At 48.5% G+C, this 21,297-nt stretch overlaps 2 protein-coding genes across 2 annotated transcripts in view; one reads left to right on the forward strand and one right to left on the reverse strand.

Annotated features, from left to right (window-relative positions):
- Positions 1 to 21,297, forward strand: part of LOC143923342 (kinesin-like protein KIF13A) — a 511,776-nt gene that overhangs the window by 43,008 nt on the left and 447,471 nt on the right. The gene's annotated exons all lie outside the window — the stretch shown is intronic.
- Positions 19,906 to 21,297, reverse strand: part of LOC143923340 (guanylate-binding protein 4-like) — a 52,356-nt gene continuing 50,964 nt past the window's right edge. The window contains exons 8-9 of the mRNA XM_077446952.1: positions 20,538 to 20,640; positions 19,906 to 20,131 (exon numbers count right to left, since the gene is read on the reverse strand). Of these exons, the coding sequence (XP_077303078.1) occupies positions 19,911 to 20,131; positions 20,538 to 20,640 (324 nt within the window). The 3' untranslated portion in view covers positions 19,906 to 19,910. The remainder of the gene's footprint in view (positions 20,132 to 20,537; positions 20,641 to 21,297) is intronic.

Here is a 21,297-nt window from a genome sequence, read left to right on the forward strand (position 1 = left end):
GTGATCTCCTCAAATGGCCGCAGAAGTCTGCATGTGTCGCGCATGAGCAGCCACTGGCGCGGTGAAAAAAAACCCAGCTCCCCAGAACCGTTTCTTTCGCAGAGTTCATACAGGTAGACGTTAACTGCACGTTTCTGCTGGAGCAGCCTATCAAGCATATAGAAGGTTGAGTTCCATCGCGTCGGGCAATCGCAAATAAGACGTCTGACCGGCAGATGGTGTCGCCGCTGAATGTCAGCAAGGCGAGCCATGGCCGTGTAAGATCTTCTGAAATGGGCCGAGATTTTCCTTGCCTGCCGCAAGATGTCCTGGACCCCAGGGTATTTGACAAGGAATCGCTGCACGACCAAGTTTAAGACGTGTGCCATGCACGGCACGTGCGTGATTTTGCCCTGTTTCAATGCGCTAAGCAGATTGGCACCGTTGTCACACACCACTTTACCAACTGTCAAATTGAGCGGTGTTAGCCACTCATCTGCCTGTGAACGCAAAGCTGAAAGGAGTGCCGGGCCAGTGTGGCTCTTTGCTTCCAGGCACAACAGACGCAGCACGGCATGGCAACGTCTCACCTGGCATGTGGAATAGGTTCTGGGGAGCTTGGGCGGTGCAGTGGAAGAGACGCTAGCAGCGGAAAAGGAGGAGGCAGCTGAGGAGGAGAGGGAGGAGGATGGAGTAGGAGGAGGAGAAGAAGAGTCAGGCCTGCATGCAATCCGTGGCGGTAAAACCAAATCTACACGGGTGCCACGGGTTACATGCTTGACGGCCGTCAGAAGGTTCACCCAGTGGGCAGTAAAACTGATATACCTTCCCTGCCCGTGTTTGCTAGACCACGTGTCTGTGGTCAGATGTATCTTGGCACCGACACTGTGTGCCAGAGATACATTCACTTGCCGCTGAACATGGCCATATAGCTCTGGGATGCCCTTCTCTGAGAAATACTTCCTTCCTGGGACCTTCCATTGTGGTGTTCCAATGGCCACAAATTTGCGAAAGGCCTCCGAGTCCACCAGTTTATATGGCAGTAGTTGGCGGGCTATGAGTTCTGACAAGCCAGCCGCCAACCGTTGGGCAAGAGGGTTATCCGGCATCATCATTTTTTTACGCTCAAACATTAGGCCCACGGAAGCCTGCCTTTTTGCAGAAAAATGTGAGCTTGGCGTGATGGAAGGTGGAGTGGAGGACAATTGTGAGGAGAGAGGAGAAGGAGAAGTAGAAGACGAGGCTGGACGGTGAGAGCCTGCAGTGTGGCTTTGTGTGTTCCGTTGCTCCCACTGGGCTCGGTGATGGCTGCTCATGTGCCTTCTTAAGGCGGTCGTCCCTAGGTGAGTATTGGGCTTACCGCGACTAACGCGTTGACTGCAAAGATTGCAGATGGCAACGCTATTGTCAGCAGCGGACACGTTAAAAAAAGCCCACACTGCGGAGCCATGTGCCGGTGTCCTGGGAGCGCCAGATGTGACCGTACATGGTCGATGACTCGCTCCTGATACATTTGCAGTCTGCTTTGTCCCTGCTGTGCAATGTAAGTCATTGCTGCTTCTCCTCCCTATCTGCTGGTCCATATCTCCCTCTGAACTCCCCTCCTCTTCCTCTCTTGTGGGCACCCACGTGACATCACTAGACACGTCATCATCAACGTCACCTTCCCCACCGCTATAAGTAGAGATCTCGGAGTAGGCAGCAACACCGGGGACCAACCTCCTCCTTGGGCTGATCTGGGTACTGGCGTCAGACTGCTGAGTAGCGCTTGTTGCTACCTCCTCTTCCTGATCCAATACCAAGAGTGGCTGCGCATCAGAAATGTCCTCTTGATATGGATCGGAAAATAATTCCAGTGACTCAAGCGGAAGGTATGTGGTGGTGGTGGTGGTGGTCGTGTTGTTGGTGGTAGTGTCTTTGGGGGTGCACATAGCAGAGAGTGAAGAAGAGGGTGCAGATCGAGAGGATGAGGAGGGTGCAGAAGAGTAAGGCTGAGCGAGCCACTCAACCAAGTCTGGTGCATCCTTTAAAGTAATTGAACGCACCTTCTGCAACTTCCCACTTTGGCTCAAGCCTGTTGCTCCTGCCCTACCCCTACCACCCCTGCGGAAGGGCCTGCCTCTTCCTCTGCATGTCATTTTTTAAATGACCCTGTGACAAAACTCTTAGTCCCTATACCGCTGAAGGACTGCTGCAGTATAGGTGAGCGGTCAGCAGTGGTGCACGTCAACCCTATCTATTGTGGACCTATAGCGGTCCTTACAGAACAGCAGACTGTACCGCACTCAAGCCTATGTACCGTAGCACCCTATACCAAGTTACCAGTCCTTATAAGAACTTTTGTGGAACAAGCAGGTTGTGTGTTAGTGATTAGCAGACTGTACGTCAGTCCCTATACCGCTGAAGGACTGCTGCAGTATAGGGCAGCGGTCAGCAGTGGTGCACGTCAACCCTATCTATTGTGGACCGATAGCGGTCCTTACAGAACAGCAGACTGTACCGCACTCAAGCCTATGTACCGTAGCACCCTATACCAAGTTACCAGTCCTTATAAGAACTTTTGTGGAACAAGCAGGTTGTGTGTTAGTGATTAGCAGACTGTACGTCAGTCCCTATACCGCTGAAGGACTGCTGCAGTATAGGTGAGCGGTCAGCAGTGGTGCACGTCAACCCTATCTATTGTGGACCTATAGCGGTCCTTACAGAACAGCAGACTGTACCGCACTCAAGCCTATGTACCGTAGCACCCTATACCAAGTTACCAGTCCTTATAAGAACTTTTGTGGACCAAGCAGGTTGTGTATTAGTGTTTAGCAGACTGTACGTCAGTCCCTATACCGCTGAAGGACTGCTGCAGTATAGGGCAGCGGTCAGCAGTGGTGCACGTCAACCCTATCTATTGTGGACCGATAGCGGTCCTTACAGAACAGCAGACTGTACCGCACTCAAGCCTATGTACCGTAGCACCCTATACCAAGTTACCAGTCCTTATAAGAACTTTTGTGGACCAAGCAGGTTGTGTATTAGTGTTTAGCAGACTGTACGTCAGTCCCTATACCGCTGAAGGACTGCTGCAGTATAGGGCAGCGGTCAGCAGTGGTGCACGTCAACCCTATCTATTGTGGACCGATAGCGGTCCTTACAGAACAGCAGACTGTACCGCACTCAAGCCTATGTACCGTAGCACCCTATACCAAGTTACCAGTCCTTATAAGAACTTTTGTGGACCAAGCAGGTTGTGTATTAGTGTTTAGCAGACTGTACGTCAGTCCCTATACCGCTGAAGGACTGCTGCAGTATAGGGCAGCGGTCAGCAGTGGTGCACGTCAACCCTATCTATTGTGGACCGATAGCGGTCCTTACAGAACAGCAGACTGTACCGCACTCAAGCCTATGTACCGTAGCACCCTATACCAAGTTACCAGTCCTTATAAGAACTTTTGTGGACCAAGCAGGTTGTGTATTAGTGTTTAGCAGACTGTACGTCAGTCCCTATACCGCTGAAGGACTGCTGCAGTATAGGGCAGCGGTCAGCAGTGGTGCACGTCAACCCTATCTATTGTGGACCGATAGCGGTCCTTACAGAACAGCAGACTGTACCGCACTCAAGCCTATGTACCGTAGCACCCTATACCAAGTTACCAGTCCTTATAAGAACTTTTGTGGACCAAGCAGGTTGTGTATTAGTGTTTAGCAGACTGTACGTCAGTCCCTATACCGCTGAAGGACTGCTGCAGTATAGGGCAGCGGTCAGCAGTGGTGCACGTCAACCCTATCTATTGTGGACCGATAGCGGTCCTTACAGAACAGCAGACTGTACCGCACTCAAGCCTATGTACCGTAGCACCCTATACCAAGTTACCAGTCCTTATAAGAACTTTTGTGGAACAAGCAGGTTGTGTGTTAGTGATTAGCAGACTGTACGTCAGTCCCTATACCGCTGAAGGACTGCTGCAGTATAGGGCAGCGGTCAGCAGTGGTGCACGTCAACCCTATCTATTGTGGACCGATAGCGGTCCTTACAGAACAGCAGACTGTACCGCACTCAAGCCTATGTACCGTAGCACCCTATACCAAGTTACCAGTCCTTATAAGAACTTTTGTGGAACAAGCAGGTTGTGTGTTAGTGATTAGCAGACTGTACGTCAGTCCCTATACCGCTGAAGGACTGCTGCAGTATAGGTGAGCGGTCAGCAGTGGTGCACGTCAACCCTATCTATTGTGGACCTATAGCGGTCCTTACAGAACAGCAGACTGTACCGCACTCAAGCCTATGTACCGTAGCACCCTATACCAAGTTACCAGTCCTTATAAGAACTTTTGTGGACCAAGCAGGTTGTGTATTAGTGTTTAGCAGACTGTACGTCAGTCCCTATACCGCTGAAGGACTGCTGCAGTATAGGGCAGCGGTCAGCAGTGGTGCACGTCAACCCTATCTATTGTGGACCGATAGCGGTCCTTACAGAACAGCAGACTGTACCGCACTCAAGCCTATGTACCGTAGCACCCTATACCAAGTTACCAGTCCTTATAAGAACTTTTGTGGAACAAGCAGGTTGTGTGTTAGTGATTAGCAGACTGTACGTCAGTCCCTATACCGCTGAAGGACTGCTGCAGTATAGGGCAGCGGTCAGCAGTGGTGCACGTCAACCCTATCTATTGTGGACCGATAGCGGTCCTTACAGAACAGCAGACTGTACCGCACTCAAGCCTATGTACCGTAGCACCCTATACCAAGTTACCAGTCCTTATAAGAACTTTTGTGGAACAAGTGAGTTGTGAATGTTTAGCAGACTGCAGCAGAAGGGCAGCAGTCAAGTATAATATCCTTTCTATATTTGGAAGAAAGAATATTATACATGTACAAGCCTATTACTGTACCACTGATACCAGTCCTGAAAAGAACCTTTGTGGAACTAATAATAACAGCAAGTCTTTAAAATTACCCTCACTGCCTGACAACACTGCTTCCTTCCTGTCCCTATACAAATTGGCAAAAAAAGAGAACGATTAGTGGTTACTGGAACAGCTCTTTTGTGGACCTTGATAGTAACAGCTAATGATGATGATGATGATGATGATGATGAAAGACTAATCTGGCTGTCCCTGTAGCATACACCGTCCTTTCCCTTTCTCTAAACTAACAAAAGACACTCAGGCTGCTGCAAGAATCAGCAGCACAGCAAACCTATCAACACCTAACACCTATACCAGTCCTGAAAAGAACTTTTGTGTACCAAATAGCTAGTGGTTTATCTCTCCCTACTCCACACAGGAACCTGTCCCTATCGTAACAGAAGAAAGAATGTAAAATGGCCACCGGATCGGGTGTATTTATAGGTTAGGGGGAATGTACAAGTGTCCATGTGCTGTCATGTCTCAATTGGCTGTCCTGTATCACATGATAAACGTGTCACCAAAGGTTAAAGTTCTTGTATACATTAAACACGTAAGTCCGCCGCGGCGAACGACGGAAAAAGGCGTTCGAACGTGCGGACCGCGAATGTCGGAAATTCGCCGCGAAACGACCGCCGGGCGAACCGTTCGGCCATCACTACTAATCACTCACACACAACCTACTTGGTCCACAAAAGTCCTTATAAGGACTGGTAAGGTATAGGGTGCTACAGTACATAGGGTTGAGTGAAGTACAGTCTGCTATTCTATAAGGACTGGTATCGGTCCACAATAGATAGGGTTGAGGTGCACTACTGCTGACCACTGCCCTATACTGCAGCAGTCCTTCATCGGTATAGGGACTGACGTACAGTCTGCTAATCACTCACACACAACCTACTTGGTCCACAAAGCTCCTTATAAGGACTGGTAACTTGGTCTGTCTAGGGTGCTACAGTACATAGGGTTGAGTGAGGTACAGTCTGCTATTCTATAAGGACTGGTATAGGTCCACAATACATAGGGTTGAGGTGCACTACTGCTGACCGCTGCCCTATACTGCAGCATTCCTTCATCGGTATAGGGACTGACGTACAATCTGCTAATCACTCACACACAACCTACTTTGTCCACAAAGGTCCTTATAAGGACTGGTAAGGTATAGGGTACTACAGTACATAGGGTTGAGTGAGGTACAGTCTGCTATTCTACAAGGACTGGTATCGTTCCACAATACATAGGGTTGAGGTGCACTACTGCTGACCGCTGCCCTATACTGCAGCAGTCCTTCATCGGTATAGGGACTGAGAGTTTTGTCACAGGGTCATTTAAAAAATGACAGGCAGAGGAAGATGCAGGCCCTTCCGCAGGGGTGGTAGGGGTAGGGCAGGAGCAACAGGCTTGAGCCAAAGTGGGAAGTTGCAGAAGGTGCGTTCAATTCCTTTAAAGGACGCACCAGACTTGGTTGAATGGCTCGCTCAGCTCTACTCTTCTGCACCCTTCTCATCCTCTTGATCTGCACCCTCTTCTTCACTCTCTGCTATGTGCACCCCCAAAGACACTACCACCAACAACACCACCACCACCACCACATACCTTCCGCTTGAGTCACTGGAATTATTTTCCGATCCATATCAAGAGGACATTTCTGATGCGCAGCCACTCTTGGTATTGGATCAGGAAGAGGAGGTAGCAACAACCGCTACTCAGCAGCCTGACGACAGTACCCAGATCAGCCCAAGGATGAGGTTGGTCCCCGGTGTTGCTGCCTACTCCGAGATCTCTACTTATAGCGGCGGGAAAGGTGACGTTGATGATGACGTGCCTAGTGATGTCATGTGAGTGCCCACAAGAGAGGAAGAGGATGGGAGTTCAGAGGGAGATATGGACCAGCAGATAGGGAGGAGAAGCAGGAATAACTTACATTGCACAGGAGGGACAAAGCAGACTGCAAATGTATCAGGAGCGAGTCATCGACCATGTACGGTCACATCTGGCACTCCCAGGACACCGGCACATGGCTCCGCAGTGTGTGCTTTTTTTAACGTGTCCCCTGCTGACAATAGCGTTGCCATCTGCAATCTTTGCAGTCAACGCATTAGTCGCGTTAAGCCCAACACTCACCTAGGGACGACCGCCTTAAGAAGGCACATGAGCAGCCATCACTGAGCCGAGTGGGAGCAACGGAACACACAAAGCCACACTGCAGGCTCTCACCGTCCAGCCTCGTCTTCTACTTCTCCTTCTCCTCTCTCCTCACAATTGTCCTCCACTCCACCTTTCATCACGTCAAGCTCACGTTTTTCTGCAAAAAGGCAGGCTTCCGTGGGCCTAATGTTCGAGCGTAAAAAAATGATGACGCCGGATAACCCTCTTGCCCAGCGGTTGACGGCTGGCTTGTCAGAACTCATAGCCCGCCAACTACTGCCATATAAACTGGTGGACTCGAAGGCCTTTCGCAAATTTGTGGCCATTGGAACACCACAATGGAAGGTCCAAGAAAGGAAGTATTTCTCAGAGAAGAGCATCCCAGAGCTATATGGCCATGTTCAGCGGCAAGTGAATGTATCTTTGGCACACAGTGTCGGTGCCAAGATACATCTGACCACAGACATGTGGTCTAACAAACACGGGCAGGGAAGGTATATCACTTTTACTGCCCACTGGGTGAACCTTCTGACGGCCGTCAAGCATGTAACCCGTGGCACCAGTGTAGATTTGGTTTTACCGCCACGGATTGCATGCAGGCCCGACTCTTCTTCTCCTCCTCCTCCTCCTACTCCATCCTCCTCCCTCTCCTCCTCAACTGACTCCTCCTTTTCCGCTGCTAGCTTCTCTTCCGCTGCGCCGCCCAAGCTCCCCAGAACCTATTCGACATGCCAGGTGAGACGTTGCCATGCCGTGCTGCGTCTGTTGTGCCTGGAAGCCAAGAGCCACACTGGCCCAGCACTCCTTTCAGCTTTGCGTTCACAGGCAGATCAGTGGCTAACACCGCTCAATTTGACAGTTGGTAAAGTGGTGTGTAACAACGGTGCCAATCTGCTTAGCTCATTGAAACAGGGCAAAATCACGCACGTGCCATGCATGGCACACGTCTTAAACTTGGTCGTGCAGCGATTCGTTGTCAAATACCGTGGGGTCCAGGACATCTTGCGGCAGGCAAGGAAAATCTCGGCCCATTTCAGAAGATCTTACACGGCCATGGCTCGCCTTGCTGACATTCAGCGGCGACACAATCTGCCGGTCAGACGTCTTATTTGCGATTGCCCGAACTGGAACTCAACCTTCTATATGCTTGCTAGGCTGCTCCAGCAGAAACGTGCAGTTAACGTCTACCTGTATGAACTCTGCGGCAGAACCGGTTCTGGGGAGCTGGGGTTTTTTTTCACCGCGCCAGTGGCTGCTCATGCGCGACGCATGCAGACTTCTGCGCCCATTTGAGGAGATCACCAAACTGGTCAGTCGCAGCCATGGCGCCATCAGTGACATGGTACCTTATGCCTTCTTTATGGAGCGTGCATTGCGTCGTGTCATTCAAGCTGTGGAGGAGCAGGAGTGGGAAGATGAGGAAGTCGCAATGCTGGATGAATTCCCAGGGGGGCTACTCTATCTGAGACAAGTCAACAACAGGAGTCTGAAGAGGAGTCAGAGGAGGATGGTGCCGGGGCGGATGAGGAGGAGCAAGAAGAGCATGCTTTAAACCTTTCTGGGATCCCTGTTGTGCGTGGATGGGGAGAGGAGAATGAAGAGGATGACATTATCCTGGATGATGAGCAGGAGCCAGGCCACCACACCGCTTCCACTTTAGTGCAAATGGGGGCCTTCATGCTCCAGTGTTTTAATAGGGACCCCCGTATAAAAAGCATAAGGGTCAAGGACCAGTACTGGGTGGCAATGTACTTAGACCCCCGGTACAAACACAAAATGGCGGAAATGTTACCGCCGTCGCAGAGGGCTGTCAGAATGCAGCACTTCCAGGCCTTGCTTCGAGAAATGCTGCATTCTGCTTTTGCGTGCGCTGGCAGAGGAGCAATTCCCACTCCCAGAGAAGGAGTTGCGGGTACCTATCCAACAGCACCTGCAAGAAGAGGCCGGTTTGAAGATGTGTTGGTGACTTCAGGTATGAGGTCATTCTTTCAGCCGACCCATTGACAGGTGTCATCCGGATCCAGCATCAGGGAACGCCTAGACCGTCAGGTGTCCGACTACATTGGGTTAACGGCCGATGTGGACGCTCTGAGGAGTGATGAACCCCTGGACTACTGGGTGGGCAGGCTTGACCTCTGGCCAGAGCTTGCCCAATTTGCAATCGAACTGTTGGCTTGCCCCTCATCCAGTGTCCTGTCCGAAAAGGACATTCAGCGCAGCAGGGGGGATCGTGACCGATAAGCGTACTCGCCTAGCTCCCGACAGTGTTAACTACCTCACATTTCTAAAAATGAATGAGGCATGGATCTCGGAGGAATTCAACACGTGACCAGTAGACCATGTATATGTCTATAAACAATTTTTTTAATCGAGCACAGAGACCTTCTTTCTTCCTTTGGCTCACTTCCTTGTCCAAAAAAACGTACTATATGCCCCTACCCTCCTCTTTGAAGAGGTTGAGCGGTGTCATATTTCTACTGGGGCTGCTTATTATGAGGGGCTCCCACCATCCCTGTGCTGTGCTGACATCCTATATAAATGATTTAAATCAAACAAATCTTTTTTTTGTGGGGGGGGGAGGGGGGGAGATACGACACATGTAAATGAGATGTTGTAAATGATATATTGTTTTAAATCGATTTGTTTGCTATAAAAATCAATAAAAATTTGGATTATAAAAAAAAAAAAAAAAAAAATCAAACAAGTCTGATTGTTTTGATTATTATTATTTATTCATTTTTTTTTAAATCATTGATTTTTATCCACCCTGATCTGAATACGATGTTTCAGGTTCATTGGCATACATTGATTCAATAACTGCCAATCAGAGTGTTCTAAAAATATTACTGTGGAAGAAAATGAAATGTGTTTCTCTACATTAGAGCAATCAAATGAGTAGGAGTCTGACAGTGGTGACCAAGGTCTGTCCATCCTTTTCTGGCCCCCACTGTCAGAGGTCCTATTGGACAATTCTGTAGAGTTAAAGTTAGAGAATGATTCAGATGCGTCTAAATACAAATATCTTATTATAAAGCCATAACAAGAAGAAGTGAAATGCAAAGAATTACTACAGCGTTTTCCTGAAAAAATGTTACTATTTTTTGTAGTACTGCAGGGTCTTTCAGATGCGTCTTCTCCCTGGACAAAGAACCAATTTGTTTCTCATAGGTTTTGGCATAAATGTTAAAGCCACCCGACATGTACATGTTCTGCTCCTGGATAAAAGAAAAAAACGCTTGTCACGTCATATACATGGAGCGATACGTCAAACATCCAACACAGTACATTTCACAGAAGAATGTATTTATAAAGCTGAACACCAGACAGGTAAATACTTATACGTGAATGGTCTGCCCTGCAAAGTATTTAAGCCCTTGTACACACGGTCGGACATTCCGACAACCAAATCTGACGGATTTTGTCCGACGGATTTTGTAAGAAACTGTTGCATACACACGGTCGGACAAAGTTGTCAGAAAATCCGATCGTACGTAACGTGATGACGTTATTTCGTTAGGACGGGACTACGTTCAGGCTAGTAGCCAATAGCCTTGGTCTAGGAATTTGATCTGAGCATGCGTGGCACTTTGTCCGATCGGAATTCTCTACACATGATCGGACAAAGTCCGATCGGATCATGTTGTCGGAAATTTTTTATAGCCAAGCTGGAAAACTTGGTCCGTCGGATACTCCGATGGAAACAGTCCGATGGAGCCCACACACTGTCGAATTATCCAACAACACGGTCCTATCCATCAGAATGTCCGACCGTGTGTACAAGGGCTAAGAATTCTATTCAACCAGCCTTGTGCTCCTAACACCCCCTCTCATACAGTACAGTCTGAACCCTGGTCATTCTTGCTGTCTAAACTGCAATTAAGCAATATAACCTGGCATGGAACCCACCCCAGCCTGTGATTGGACAGGGAAGAATAATGAGATCATGCTTCTGATCTCTTCTCTTGTAAAGGACAATTTCAGTGTATTAGATTGACTTCATTGTGCCCCCCCCCCCCCTGCCTTTCTCCACCTTCCAGTCATGTGGCGGTTGCATCCCTCACTGCCTGCTGTCATCTTCTTTCTGGCTACTTCTGGGTGCCATGTTTTTGGCCACTTTAAAGAACATGTGTCCCCCCCAGTCCCCCCCGTCCCAAACCATACCAGGCCTTAAGCCCTTAAAGTGGGGTTCCACCCTAAAGTGGAACTTCCACTCATCGGAACCCCCCTCCGGTGTCACAGTTGGCACCTTTCAGGGGGGAGGGGGGTGCAGATACCTGTCTAAGACAGGTATCTGCACCCAGAATCCTCTGGGACTGTGACATCATAATGGGCGGGGACATCATCCGGTGATGTCCCTATATAAGTCGCCGCACTCCGCTTCTCTGTCATTGTGACCGGAGAGAGCGACGAGGCAACATCTCCAGAAGAGAAGAACAGAAGGCCAGAAGACAGCGGCGACAGAAGACCGGGCCACCGCTTGTATAAGAGCTAGAAGAAGGCACGGTGGCCCGCCAAGAAGAACCGAAGAGGGGGGACAAGACCCCCGAAGACGGAAGAAGAGGGCGGCGGCGAAGAAGAAAGCCGGGCTCCTCCGCTAGTAAAAGAGCTAGCAGAAGATAGCGGAGGAGTCCAGCGAGAAGACCCCCGAAGACGGAAGAAGACCCCCGGAGCTGTGCAATAAACTATTTTAACCCTTGTGTGTTGTGTTTTTTTTTTACTTTTTTTCACAGGTGAATGGGTAGGGGTACATTGTACCCCATACTCATTCACATAGGGTGGGGGGGCCGGTATCCGGGGGCCCCCTTATTAAAGGGGGCTCCCGGATTCCGATAAGCTCCCCACCCGCAGACCCCAACAACCAACGGCCACGGTTGTCGGGAAGAGGACCTTGTCCTCATCAACATGGGGACAAGGTGCTTTGGGGTGGGGGGGCCGCGGGGCTGCCCTTCCCCAAGGCACCCCCCATGTTGAGGGCACGCGGCCTGGTACAGCTCAGGAGGGGGGGCACTCGCTTGTCCCCACGCCCTTTCCTGGCCGGCAGGGTAGCGTGCTCAGATAAGGGTCTGATATGGACCTTGGGGGGACCCCCACGCCGATTTTTCGGTGTAGGGATTCCCCTTTAAGTCCATACTAAGTGACGGGGCCATAAACGCCTCCTTCGCTGGCCCTGGCTACCTGGAGACGCGCTCAAAATGAGCGTACTTTTCTCTAGGCGGGAAAAGTCTGTTCATTTCAGAAGTACGGTGGAATGGCACACACATCGAGCCCGGCAGACAAATTGGAGTGCAAAAATACTTTTAGTCCGCCGGACTTTTGGGTTAAAAAAAGTCAGTCGGAGCCCACACGGTAGTCTGCCGGACTTTTCCACCAGATTGTTTGATCGTGTGTACGAGGTATTAGAGAACCATAGTGAACAAACAGCATTGTGAAGGCCAAGGAACACACCAGACGGTTCAGGGATAAAGTTGTGGAAAAGTGTAAAGCAGGGTTGGGTTATAAAAAATATCTCAAGCTTTGAACATCTCAAGGAGCTCTGTTCAATCCATCATCAGAAAATGCAAAGAGTATGGCACAACTGCAAACCTATCAAGACATGGCCGTCCACCTAAACTGACCGGGCCGGGCAAGGAGAGCATTCATCAGAGAAGCAGCCAAGAGGTCCATGGTAACTCTGAAGGAGCTGCAGAGATCCACAGCTCAGTGGGGAGAATCTGTCCACAGGATTATTATTATTATTATGCTGCGTACACACGACCGGACTTTCTGGCAGAAAAGGTCGGATGGAATCATTCCTTCGGACATTCCGATCGTGTGCGGTCTTCACCTGACTTTTTCTTTCTAAAATTCTGACGGACCTAGAAATAGAACATGTTTCAAATCATTCAGCCAGAACCAGTTTCTATCGAGAAAACCGTTTGTCTGTATGCTGTTCCGATGGACCAAAAATTATGCAAGGGCAGCTATTGGCTACTGGCTATTGAACTTCCTTTTTCTAGTCCCATCGTACATCATGGCATTCTAAACGATCAGACTTTGGTGTGATCAAGTGTAGGCAAGTCCGTTTCAGTGAAACTCTGTCGGAAAGTCCTTCGGAGTTCAATCCGACGAGAAGTCCGCTCGTGTGTACGCGGCATAAGTCGTGCTCTCCACAAATCTGGCTTTTATGTAAGAGTGACAAGAAGAAAACCATTGGTAATAGAAAATCATAAGAAGTTCTGTTTGCAGTTTATAAGAAGCCATGTGGGGGACACAGCAAACATGTGGAAGAAGGTGATCTGGTCAGATGAGACCAAAATGAAACTTTTTGGCCTAAAAGCAAAACGCTGTGTGGGGGGAAAACGCTTTTCTTCAACAGGGACAGGGAAGCTGGTCAGAGTTGATGGGAAGATGGATGGAGCCAAATACAGGACAATCTTAGAAGAAAATCTGTTAGAGTCTGTAAAAGACAAGACTGCGGCGGAGGTTCACCTTCCAGCAGGACAACCCTAAACATACAAACAGAGCTACAATGGAATGGTTTACATCAAAGCATATTCATGTGTTAGCCCCCGTACACACAGTCGGAGAATCTGTTGGAATGTGTCCGAATGGACCGTGTTGTCGGATAATCCGACTGTGAGTGGTCTCTATCGGACTGTTTCCGTTGGAATATCCATCGGACCAAATTTTCCAACTTGTTGGAAATAATTTCCGACAAACTGCTCCGATCGGCCATACTCTGATCATGTGTAGAGAATTCCGATCGGACAAAGTGCCACGCATGCTCAGATCAAATTCCTACATCAAAGCTATTGGCTACTAGCCTGAACGTGGTCCCATCGTAATGAAATTACGTCATCACGTTCTGAAAGATCAGAATTTTTAGACAACTTTGTCCGACTGTGTGTATGCAACAGTTTCGGACACAATCCGACGGACAAAATCCGACGGATTTGGTTGGCAGAATGTCCGACCGTGTGTACGGGGGCTTAGAATGGCCCAGTCACAGACTAGACCTAAATCCAATTGAGAATCTGTGGCAAGACTTGAAAATTTCTGTTCACAGACGCTCTCCATCCAATCTGACAGAGCTTTAGATATTTTGCAAAGAAGAATGGGCAGAAATGTCCCTCTCTAGATGTGCAAAGCTGGTGGTAGAGACACCCCCAAAAAGACTTGCCACTGTAATTGCAGTGAAAGGGGGTTCTACAAACTATTGACTCTTGGGGGCACCATACAAATGTACCCCCCACACTTTTCACATATTTATTTGTCAAAGAAAACCATTTATGATTTTCCTTCCACTTCACAATTATGTGCCACTTTGTGTTGGTCTATCACATAAAACCCCAATAAAATACATTTACGTTTTTGGTTGTAACATGACAAAGTGTGGAACATTTCAAGGGGTATGAATACTTTTTCAAGGCATTACAACTATGTAACTATTGTCCCCTTGCTTGCTAGGACAGTGTCTATGGAGGGACAACATACAGGCAAACAGTTACTCTCTATGGAACCTTCAAATAGTTTCACGTTGCTCCCTCTTGTCCAACACTCCATCAGCAAATGTTCTACCAACAAATATTTTTCACATCAGTCTCTTTAATCATTTTGGTTACTGCTGGTATTTTCAATACAGCTGACCTGCCCAGCAGTGCTCCAGAGTTCCTCTCATACACAACCTCTGTATGAAGCAATCCAGTACTGTGAGACAACTTTCCACACTAACACTAAACATTGTGTAGTGCTGGAATTTTTGCCGTGTAATGCTATATAGTAAGACAATGGTACTAAATTGATATTTCACTCCCTCTAGTGGTATCTAGTGCAATGTGAATGAGACTTGTTTATTTTTCACATACGAGCATGAAGAAAAGCCTATACAGGAAGTGACTTAATTATTCTGGAAAAGGATTTACTTACCCACAGTGCCTCACCTACCTACCCATGAACCCTAGGTGACTGAACTGCATGCTGGGTAGGAGATAAAAGTCACAGCGTGGCCACCTCATTCTCTTCTTGCTGGGACACGTGGCCTGTCTGCAGGGATCTGTGTGGAAGTTTCTGAAGGGTGCGGCCTGTTCGGTGAAGAAGAATTGGATGTCACTGGAGAGTGTCCTGCCACAGTGTGCTTGATAAGCAGTGTGATCGGGTCGGAGGATCCAGAATGCCTGACAGAGCCAAACGAGGGTCACGGTCATCTTGGGGAGGGGTGCAGTGTGACGGAGCTGGCTGGCAGCAGGACTGAGACCACCGGAATGGAGGCATCCAATTATCAAGGCTTGGTGTGGTGAGAGGGCTGTTGCCCAGAATTTATACACAGTACTTAACACACTATAGACTAGTCATTACAATGCTGCTGGGACCTGCAGTCCCACAGAACAGTTCTTTCCATTAGACTGTGCTCAATCAGGCCTCAAAGCCTGTACTTCACTAGGAACTCACTGACGATAGGGGTGCATTCTCAAGAAATTTAATTATAAGTGCATCGCATAATTGAAGTTGCTGTTGTTCACTATCTTACGTTACATTACCATTTGCAAACCCTATGGAATACAAATACTGCAGTATAATAGCTAGCTGAAGAAAGAAGACAAGAGACTATACCAATCACTGGGAGACCTTGCGTTTCAGTTACAAGAAAAGGGACTGTATTTCATCTTAAGGGAATCTTCGAGCAGTTATACTGTCTGTGTTGTATTGTCTAATAACTTTGCATAGTTGTCTTGTGAGCTTGCTGGAAGTGGGAAGGTGCCCAGATCCAAGATCTTATCACTCTGAGCATTAGTCCCACTTGGAGACGTGCCTGCAGGGGTTGTTTATGTAACCCTTGAGTGATAGCCATTTTACATATACTCATCTCAGTAGTGTGTCAAACTTGTGTGCCAATACAGTTCTTGTACTTATTGTTTAAACCTGCTTCACCAAACTCATATTTTACTTTAAGTACAATTGAGGCTTGTTCATTCTCCTAGCAGGTGGAGCAGCTGATACCCAGGTAACAACAAAGGTACAATGTACGTAAATTGTTATTATTGAGTTGTTATTTTGTTCTTGGGTTACGCGCCAACATTTTTACACAGCTGTGTCAAGCGGGTAGAGCCAATTTATTGGGGGTAGGAAAGCAGAGTACAGGCCCAATCAATTACCAGCAGCTCCCCTGGGGGTAAGTGCTACAATTGTATTAAATGATTCCAAAATTGGCTATTTCTGCACAGTACAGCCTGCAATATCCGGCTCCAATCAGATGTACCTGTGGTACAAGTTTTCCTATTGCAGGAGAAGACGGCAAGATATACACCGGCTGCACACTCCATGCTGCTAGCATTTCTTTAAGCATGGCTGTCATCACAAAACACACCACATAATTTTCCCTTTTATGCATTGTGACAAAATTATCTGCTGTGCGTTCATGCTCACTCTGACCTTCTGTCATGTTAGGGTTAATCTCTGTAACAGCCAACGCACCTTGGCCTATAGCCAATCCCATCTCCTGGCACAGAAGCCAAAGTGTCCACCTCACTTTTACCCACAGAAATTTCTTTTAGCATTGCTATTAGACTCTTGGCCCAATCATCCCAATCAGAAGTGCTCTGTAGCACTGTATCCGCCACAGGAGACATAGACAGATCAAGGCGCTCAACAACATCTGACCCACTATACTTATCGGTTCTCACATCTCATTGCATTAACTCATCTTTTATACCGCACAGCAGCCTATCCTTGTTGGAAGCGTATCATCTCACTGTACTTGTCACCACATTCCTGGCATGAGACAAATAATCAGTCTCTTTTACACAAGAAACAGGAACAGTCTTACCATTCCAGGTGGCAGGCACGGGAAACCTCTTTGCTGCGCTCTCACAAGCTCACGCCCCCACATGGACATGGGGCAACATTGCAGCCTTCTTGGGCCGCGTACACACGGGCGGACTGTTCGCCCAACCTTGTCCGCTGAACAGTGTTTGGGCGGACAGTCCGCTCGTGTGTGGGCGTTCAGCGGACAGTTTCAGCGGACAGTTGGACGAACAAGGTCTTACGGAAATTCCGAAAAACTGTCCGCTGAAACCTGGTTTGAGCGGACAGTCCGCCCGTGTGTAGGCTTGTTCGCTCAACTTTTGAAATGAGCAGACTTTTCCCGCACGGAAAAGTCCGCCCATTTCGAGCGCGTGTACAGGTAGGCGGGGCCCGCGAAGGAGACGTCGCGGGCACCGCCGCCTGGTATGTACTTAAAGGGACACCCAACGCCGAAAAAAATCGGCGTGGGGGTTCCCCCAAAGTCCACAACAGACCCTTGTCCGAGCACGCTACCCGGCCGGCCAGGAAAGGGGGGGCGAGCGAGCGCGCCCCCCCCCTGAGCCGTACCAGGCCGCGTGCCCTCAACATGGGGGGTGCCTTGGGGAAGGGGGGGCCGCGCGGCCCCCCCACCCCAAAGCACCTTGTCCCCATGTTGATGAGGACAAGGGCCTCTTCCCGACAACCCTGGCCGTTGGTTGTCGGGGTCTGCGGGCGGGGGGCTTATCGGAATCCGGGAGCCCCCTTTAAGAAGGGGGCCCCCGGATACCGGCCCCCCACCCTATGTGAATGAGTATGGGGTACAATGTACCCTTACCCATTCACCTGTGAAAAAAAGTACAAAAAAAAACACAACACAGGGTTAAAATATTTTATTGCACAGCTCCGGGGGTCTTCCATCTTCGGGGGTCTTCTCCGGACTCCTCCGCTATCTTCTTGTAGCTCTTTTAGTAGCGGAGGAGTCCGGCTTTCTTCCTCCCCGCCGCCGGCCTCTTCTTCCGACTTCGGGGGTCTTGTCCCCCTCTTCGGTTCTTCTGCCGGGCCACCGCGCCTTCTTCTAGCTCTTTTAGAGGCGGTGGCCCGGTCTTCTGTTGCCGCCGCCTTCCGTTCTTCTTGTTCTTCTTCTTCTTCTTCTCCAGGAGATGTTGACACGTCGCTCCCTCCGGCCGGAATGCCAGAGCCGCCCTGTGCTGCCACTTATATAGTGCCAATGGGGCGGTGTCACATGGTATATGTCACATGGGTTGGTCACATGGGTTGATGTCCCATGGTGACCCCGCCCCCTTACGATGTCATAGTCCCCATGTGACATCAACCCATGTGACCAACCCATGTGACATATACCATGTGACACCGCCCCATTGGCACTATATAAGTGGCAGCACAGGGCGGCTCTGGCATTCCGGCCGGAGGGAGCGACGTGTCAACATCTCCTGGAGAAGAAGAAGAAGAAGAAGAACAAGAAGAACGGAAGGCGGCGGCGACAGAAGACCGGGCCACCGCCTCTAAAAGAGCTAGAAGAAGGCGCGGTGGCCCGGCAGAAGAACCGAAGAGGGGGACAAGACCCCCGAAGTCGGAAGAAGAGGCCGGCGGCGGGGAGGAAGAAAGCCGGACTCCTCCGCTACTAAAAGAGCTACAAGAAGATAGCGGAGGAGTCCGGAGAAGACCCCCGAAGACGGAAGACCCCCGGAGCTGTGCAATAAAATATTTTAACCCTGTGTTGTGTTTTTTTTTGTACTTTTTTTCACAGGTGAATGGGTAGGGGTACATTGTACCCCATACTCATTCACATAGGGTGGGGGGCCGGTATCCGGGGGCCCCCTTCTTAAAGGGGGCTCCCGGATTCCGATAAGCCCCCCGCCCGCAGACCCCGACAACCAACGGCCAGGGTTGTCGGGAAGAGGCCCTTGTCCTCATCAACATGGGGACAAGGTGCTTTGGGGTGGGGGGGCCGCGCGGCCCCCCCTTCCCCAAGGCACCCCCCATGTTGAGGGCACGCGGCCTGGTACGGCTCAGGGGGGGGGGCGCGCTCGCTCGCCCCCCCTTTCCTGGCCGGCCGGGTAGCGTGCTCGGACAAGGGTCTGTTGTGGACTTGGGGGGAACCCCCACGCCGATTTTTTTCGGCGTTGGGTGTCCCTTTAAGTCCATACCAGGCGGCGGTGCCCGCGACGTCTCCTTCGCGGGCCCCGCCTACCTGTACACGCGCTCGAAATGGGCGGACTTGCCTCCGCCTTATGTGGGCGAGTCCGTTCATTTCAAAAGTTGAGCGAACTGTTTGGCAAACAGTCCGCTGAAACAGTCTGCTCGTGTGTGGGCAAGTTCGCTCATGCAAATTTTCAGCGGACTGTTTGACAAACTGTTTGACGAACAAGGTTGGGCAAACAGTCCGCGCGTGTGTACGCGGCCTTGGACTCTCCAACATCCCCTGAAGGCCAAACAAGTTTCCTGTTGCCGTAGGTAACAGCAGACACTTTTTCACAAACATCTTCACTGTAGCTCCTCCTATTTACAAACAGACTTTCACTGGTTGCTAGGGGAGACCGCATCATTCCCCATTTCCAGCGCTCTCGAGATTGGATTGCCGCTTTGTAGTTGTCATAATCATCTCAGTTATGAACCATCCAGCAGTACACTTCTCTCTACTCCTCTCTCTTCTTTTGTTTTTTCAGAGCTGTTTTTGACATGGGTTTCTCAGTGGATGGAGGCTTCACACTTTGAGAAGGCTCTTCTTCATGGAGGTTATAACTAGTGACAGGCTTGTTCCGCCATATTGGTGGCCTGTATGCTTGAGCTGGTTTGCTCTCTTCTGCTGTTTTTTTTTCTCCAGGTACAGGCTGATAACTAATGGGCTTTGCAGGAAAGATTCCATCTGTAAATGGCTGCCAGGACACTTGGCACAATTCTGTATTGTCTGTTACATCATATTTATGTAATATTAAACCTGTGTAGTGCCAGATCTTATAACCATTTCCAACTGGCAACCTTGGAGAACATGTAGCAGTGACAATATTCTCCCCATTGGAGCACAAGGCTAGGTTGCATTAGAAGCTGTTGGCTTGGAAATAAGTTTGTAATTTTTGATGTCCCAAACTTCCATTTGGCCTCTCAGGTTACCAAACCCAACTAGTAGTACTTACCATGGACTTGCTCTGGATTACACGGTCTAGTCTTTCCTCCCGCTTGCTGTTGTCATTCTTTGCCTTCTTCAGGAGTTTGGGGAGGTGCATAAAAATGCTTCTTTTCTTACTTTCCTCAATCACTCCATTATTTGACAGTTTCAGTTCTCTTAGCTTGTTCTCCCGTTTCCTAAGTTGTGTGTTTGGGTTGTCTCCTGTTAGTTGAAAGGAATCAAAAAAAAAAAAAAAGTAATTTGGATTTGATGTATTATACTAGACACAAGCAACCATTCTACAGGTTAACTTAAAAGAAAATATAGATTCATGACAATACTACATAGTGCATCATTATCTATTGTTGTATTTGCATCGGGCCTCAACACTTTCTAATAGGTCTCCATATCTGTATAACATCTGTTGTTTGAGAGGAGCGTTTAGCTCTAAGATAACCTTCCTTGAGTAGATATTTGGCCAAGGACATTGGCCTCTGAAGGTTAGAGGAGTCTTAAGAATGGTTGAAGCCAATATCAAAAGATGATTGGCCAAAGGTAATTTTTTGTTGCTCTCTGAATTTTTTTTTTTACTTTATATCACAAGGTATCATTTTTCAGGATGATTTACCTTCTTGTTTCAACAGCAGCTCAGCCTGGGACTGGTTGGTCCTGCAGATGGAAATTCTGACAGTTTCTTTGGACTGTATGAATTCCAGAAGAATGGACTCTGCCTGTAAGATGATAAAAAGCATGTAACCTGTTTGGACCCCAATGCAACATAAGCATGCCTCCATCCCTGTATTAATAAAAAGAAATGAAGAAAATGGATTGTGGGACTTTAAATGAGGCATGGATATGTGTTTGAAATGGTCTAGGATACCTAAAATTTAATTGTCACTGTCCCTGCGGGGAAAATCTGTATACCCATAGAAAGTTGCTAATCAATCCAATAAATTAAATATAAATACTGAATAGTAGGTATATATAATGTATCATAATATATAATACATGGGTCATGCAAAAAAAAAAGCATAATTAATTGTAGTAATAATCATGTTGACATATTTTATGTATATAATGATTAGACATAATTGGTACAAGCAATCACAATTAAAAAATTGAATGGATATACAGAGCAAGTAAACATGGTTATCCTAATAAATATAACTATAAATGATAAAAGAAATTCATGATTGTAGCAAACTTGACTTGGCATCCCTGAGTATGGACTCTACGCGTTTCATGGCGATTTCAGCCAATCATCAGGAGTGGGATGCATCAAATATGGCTATCACTTACTACTTACCATTTATTTTATGTCATTATATATACACCCACTTATTTGTAATATGTTTTTCATCACCTAGTCACTTTTTTTTTTCCAAATA

The sequence above is a fragment of the Lithobates pipiens genome, unplaced genomic scaffold (genome assembly GCF_037356315.1).
Source record: "Lithobates pipiens isolate NorthernLeopardFrog02 unplaced genomic scaffold, aLitPip1_a1.2 Scaffold_22, whole genome shotgun sequence".
In the NCBI taxonomy this organism is placed as follows: domain Eukaryota; kingdom Metazoa; phylum Chordata; class Amphibia; order Anura; family Ranidae; genus Lithobates; species Lithobates pipiens.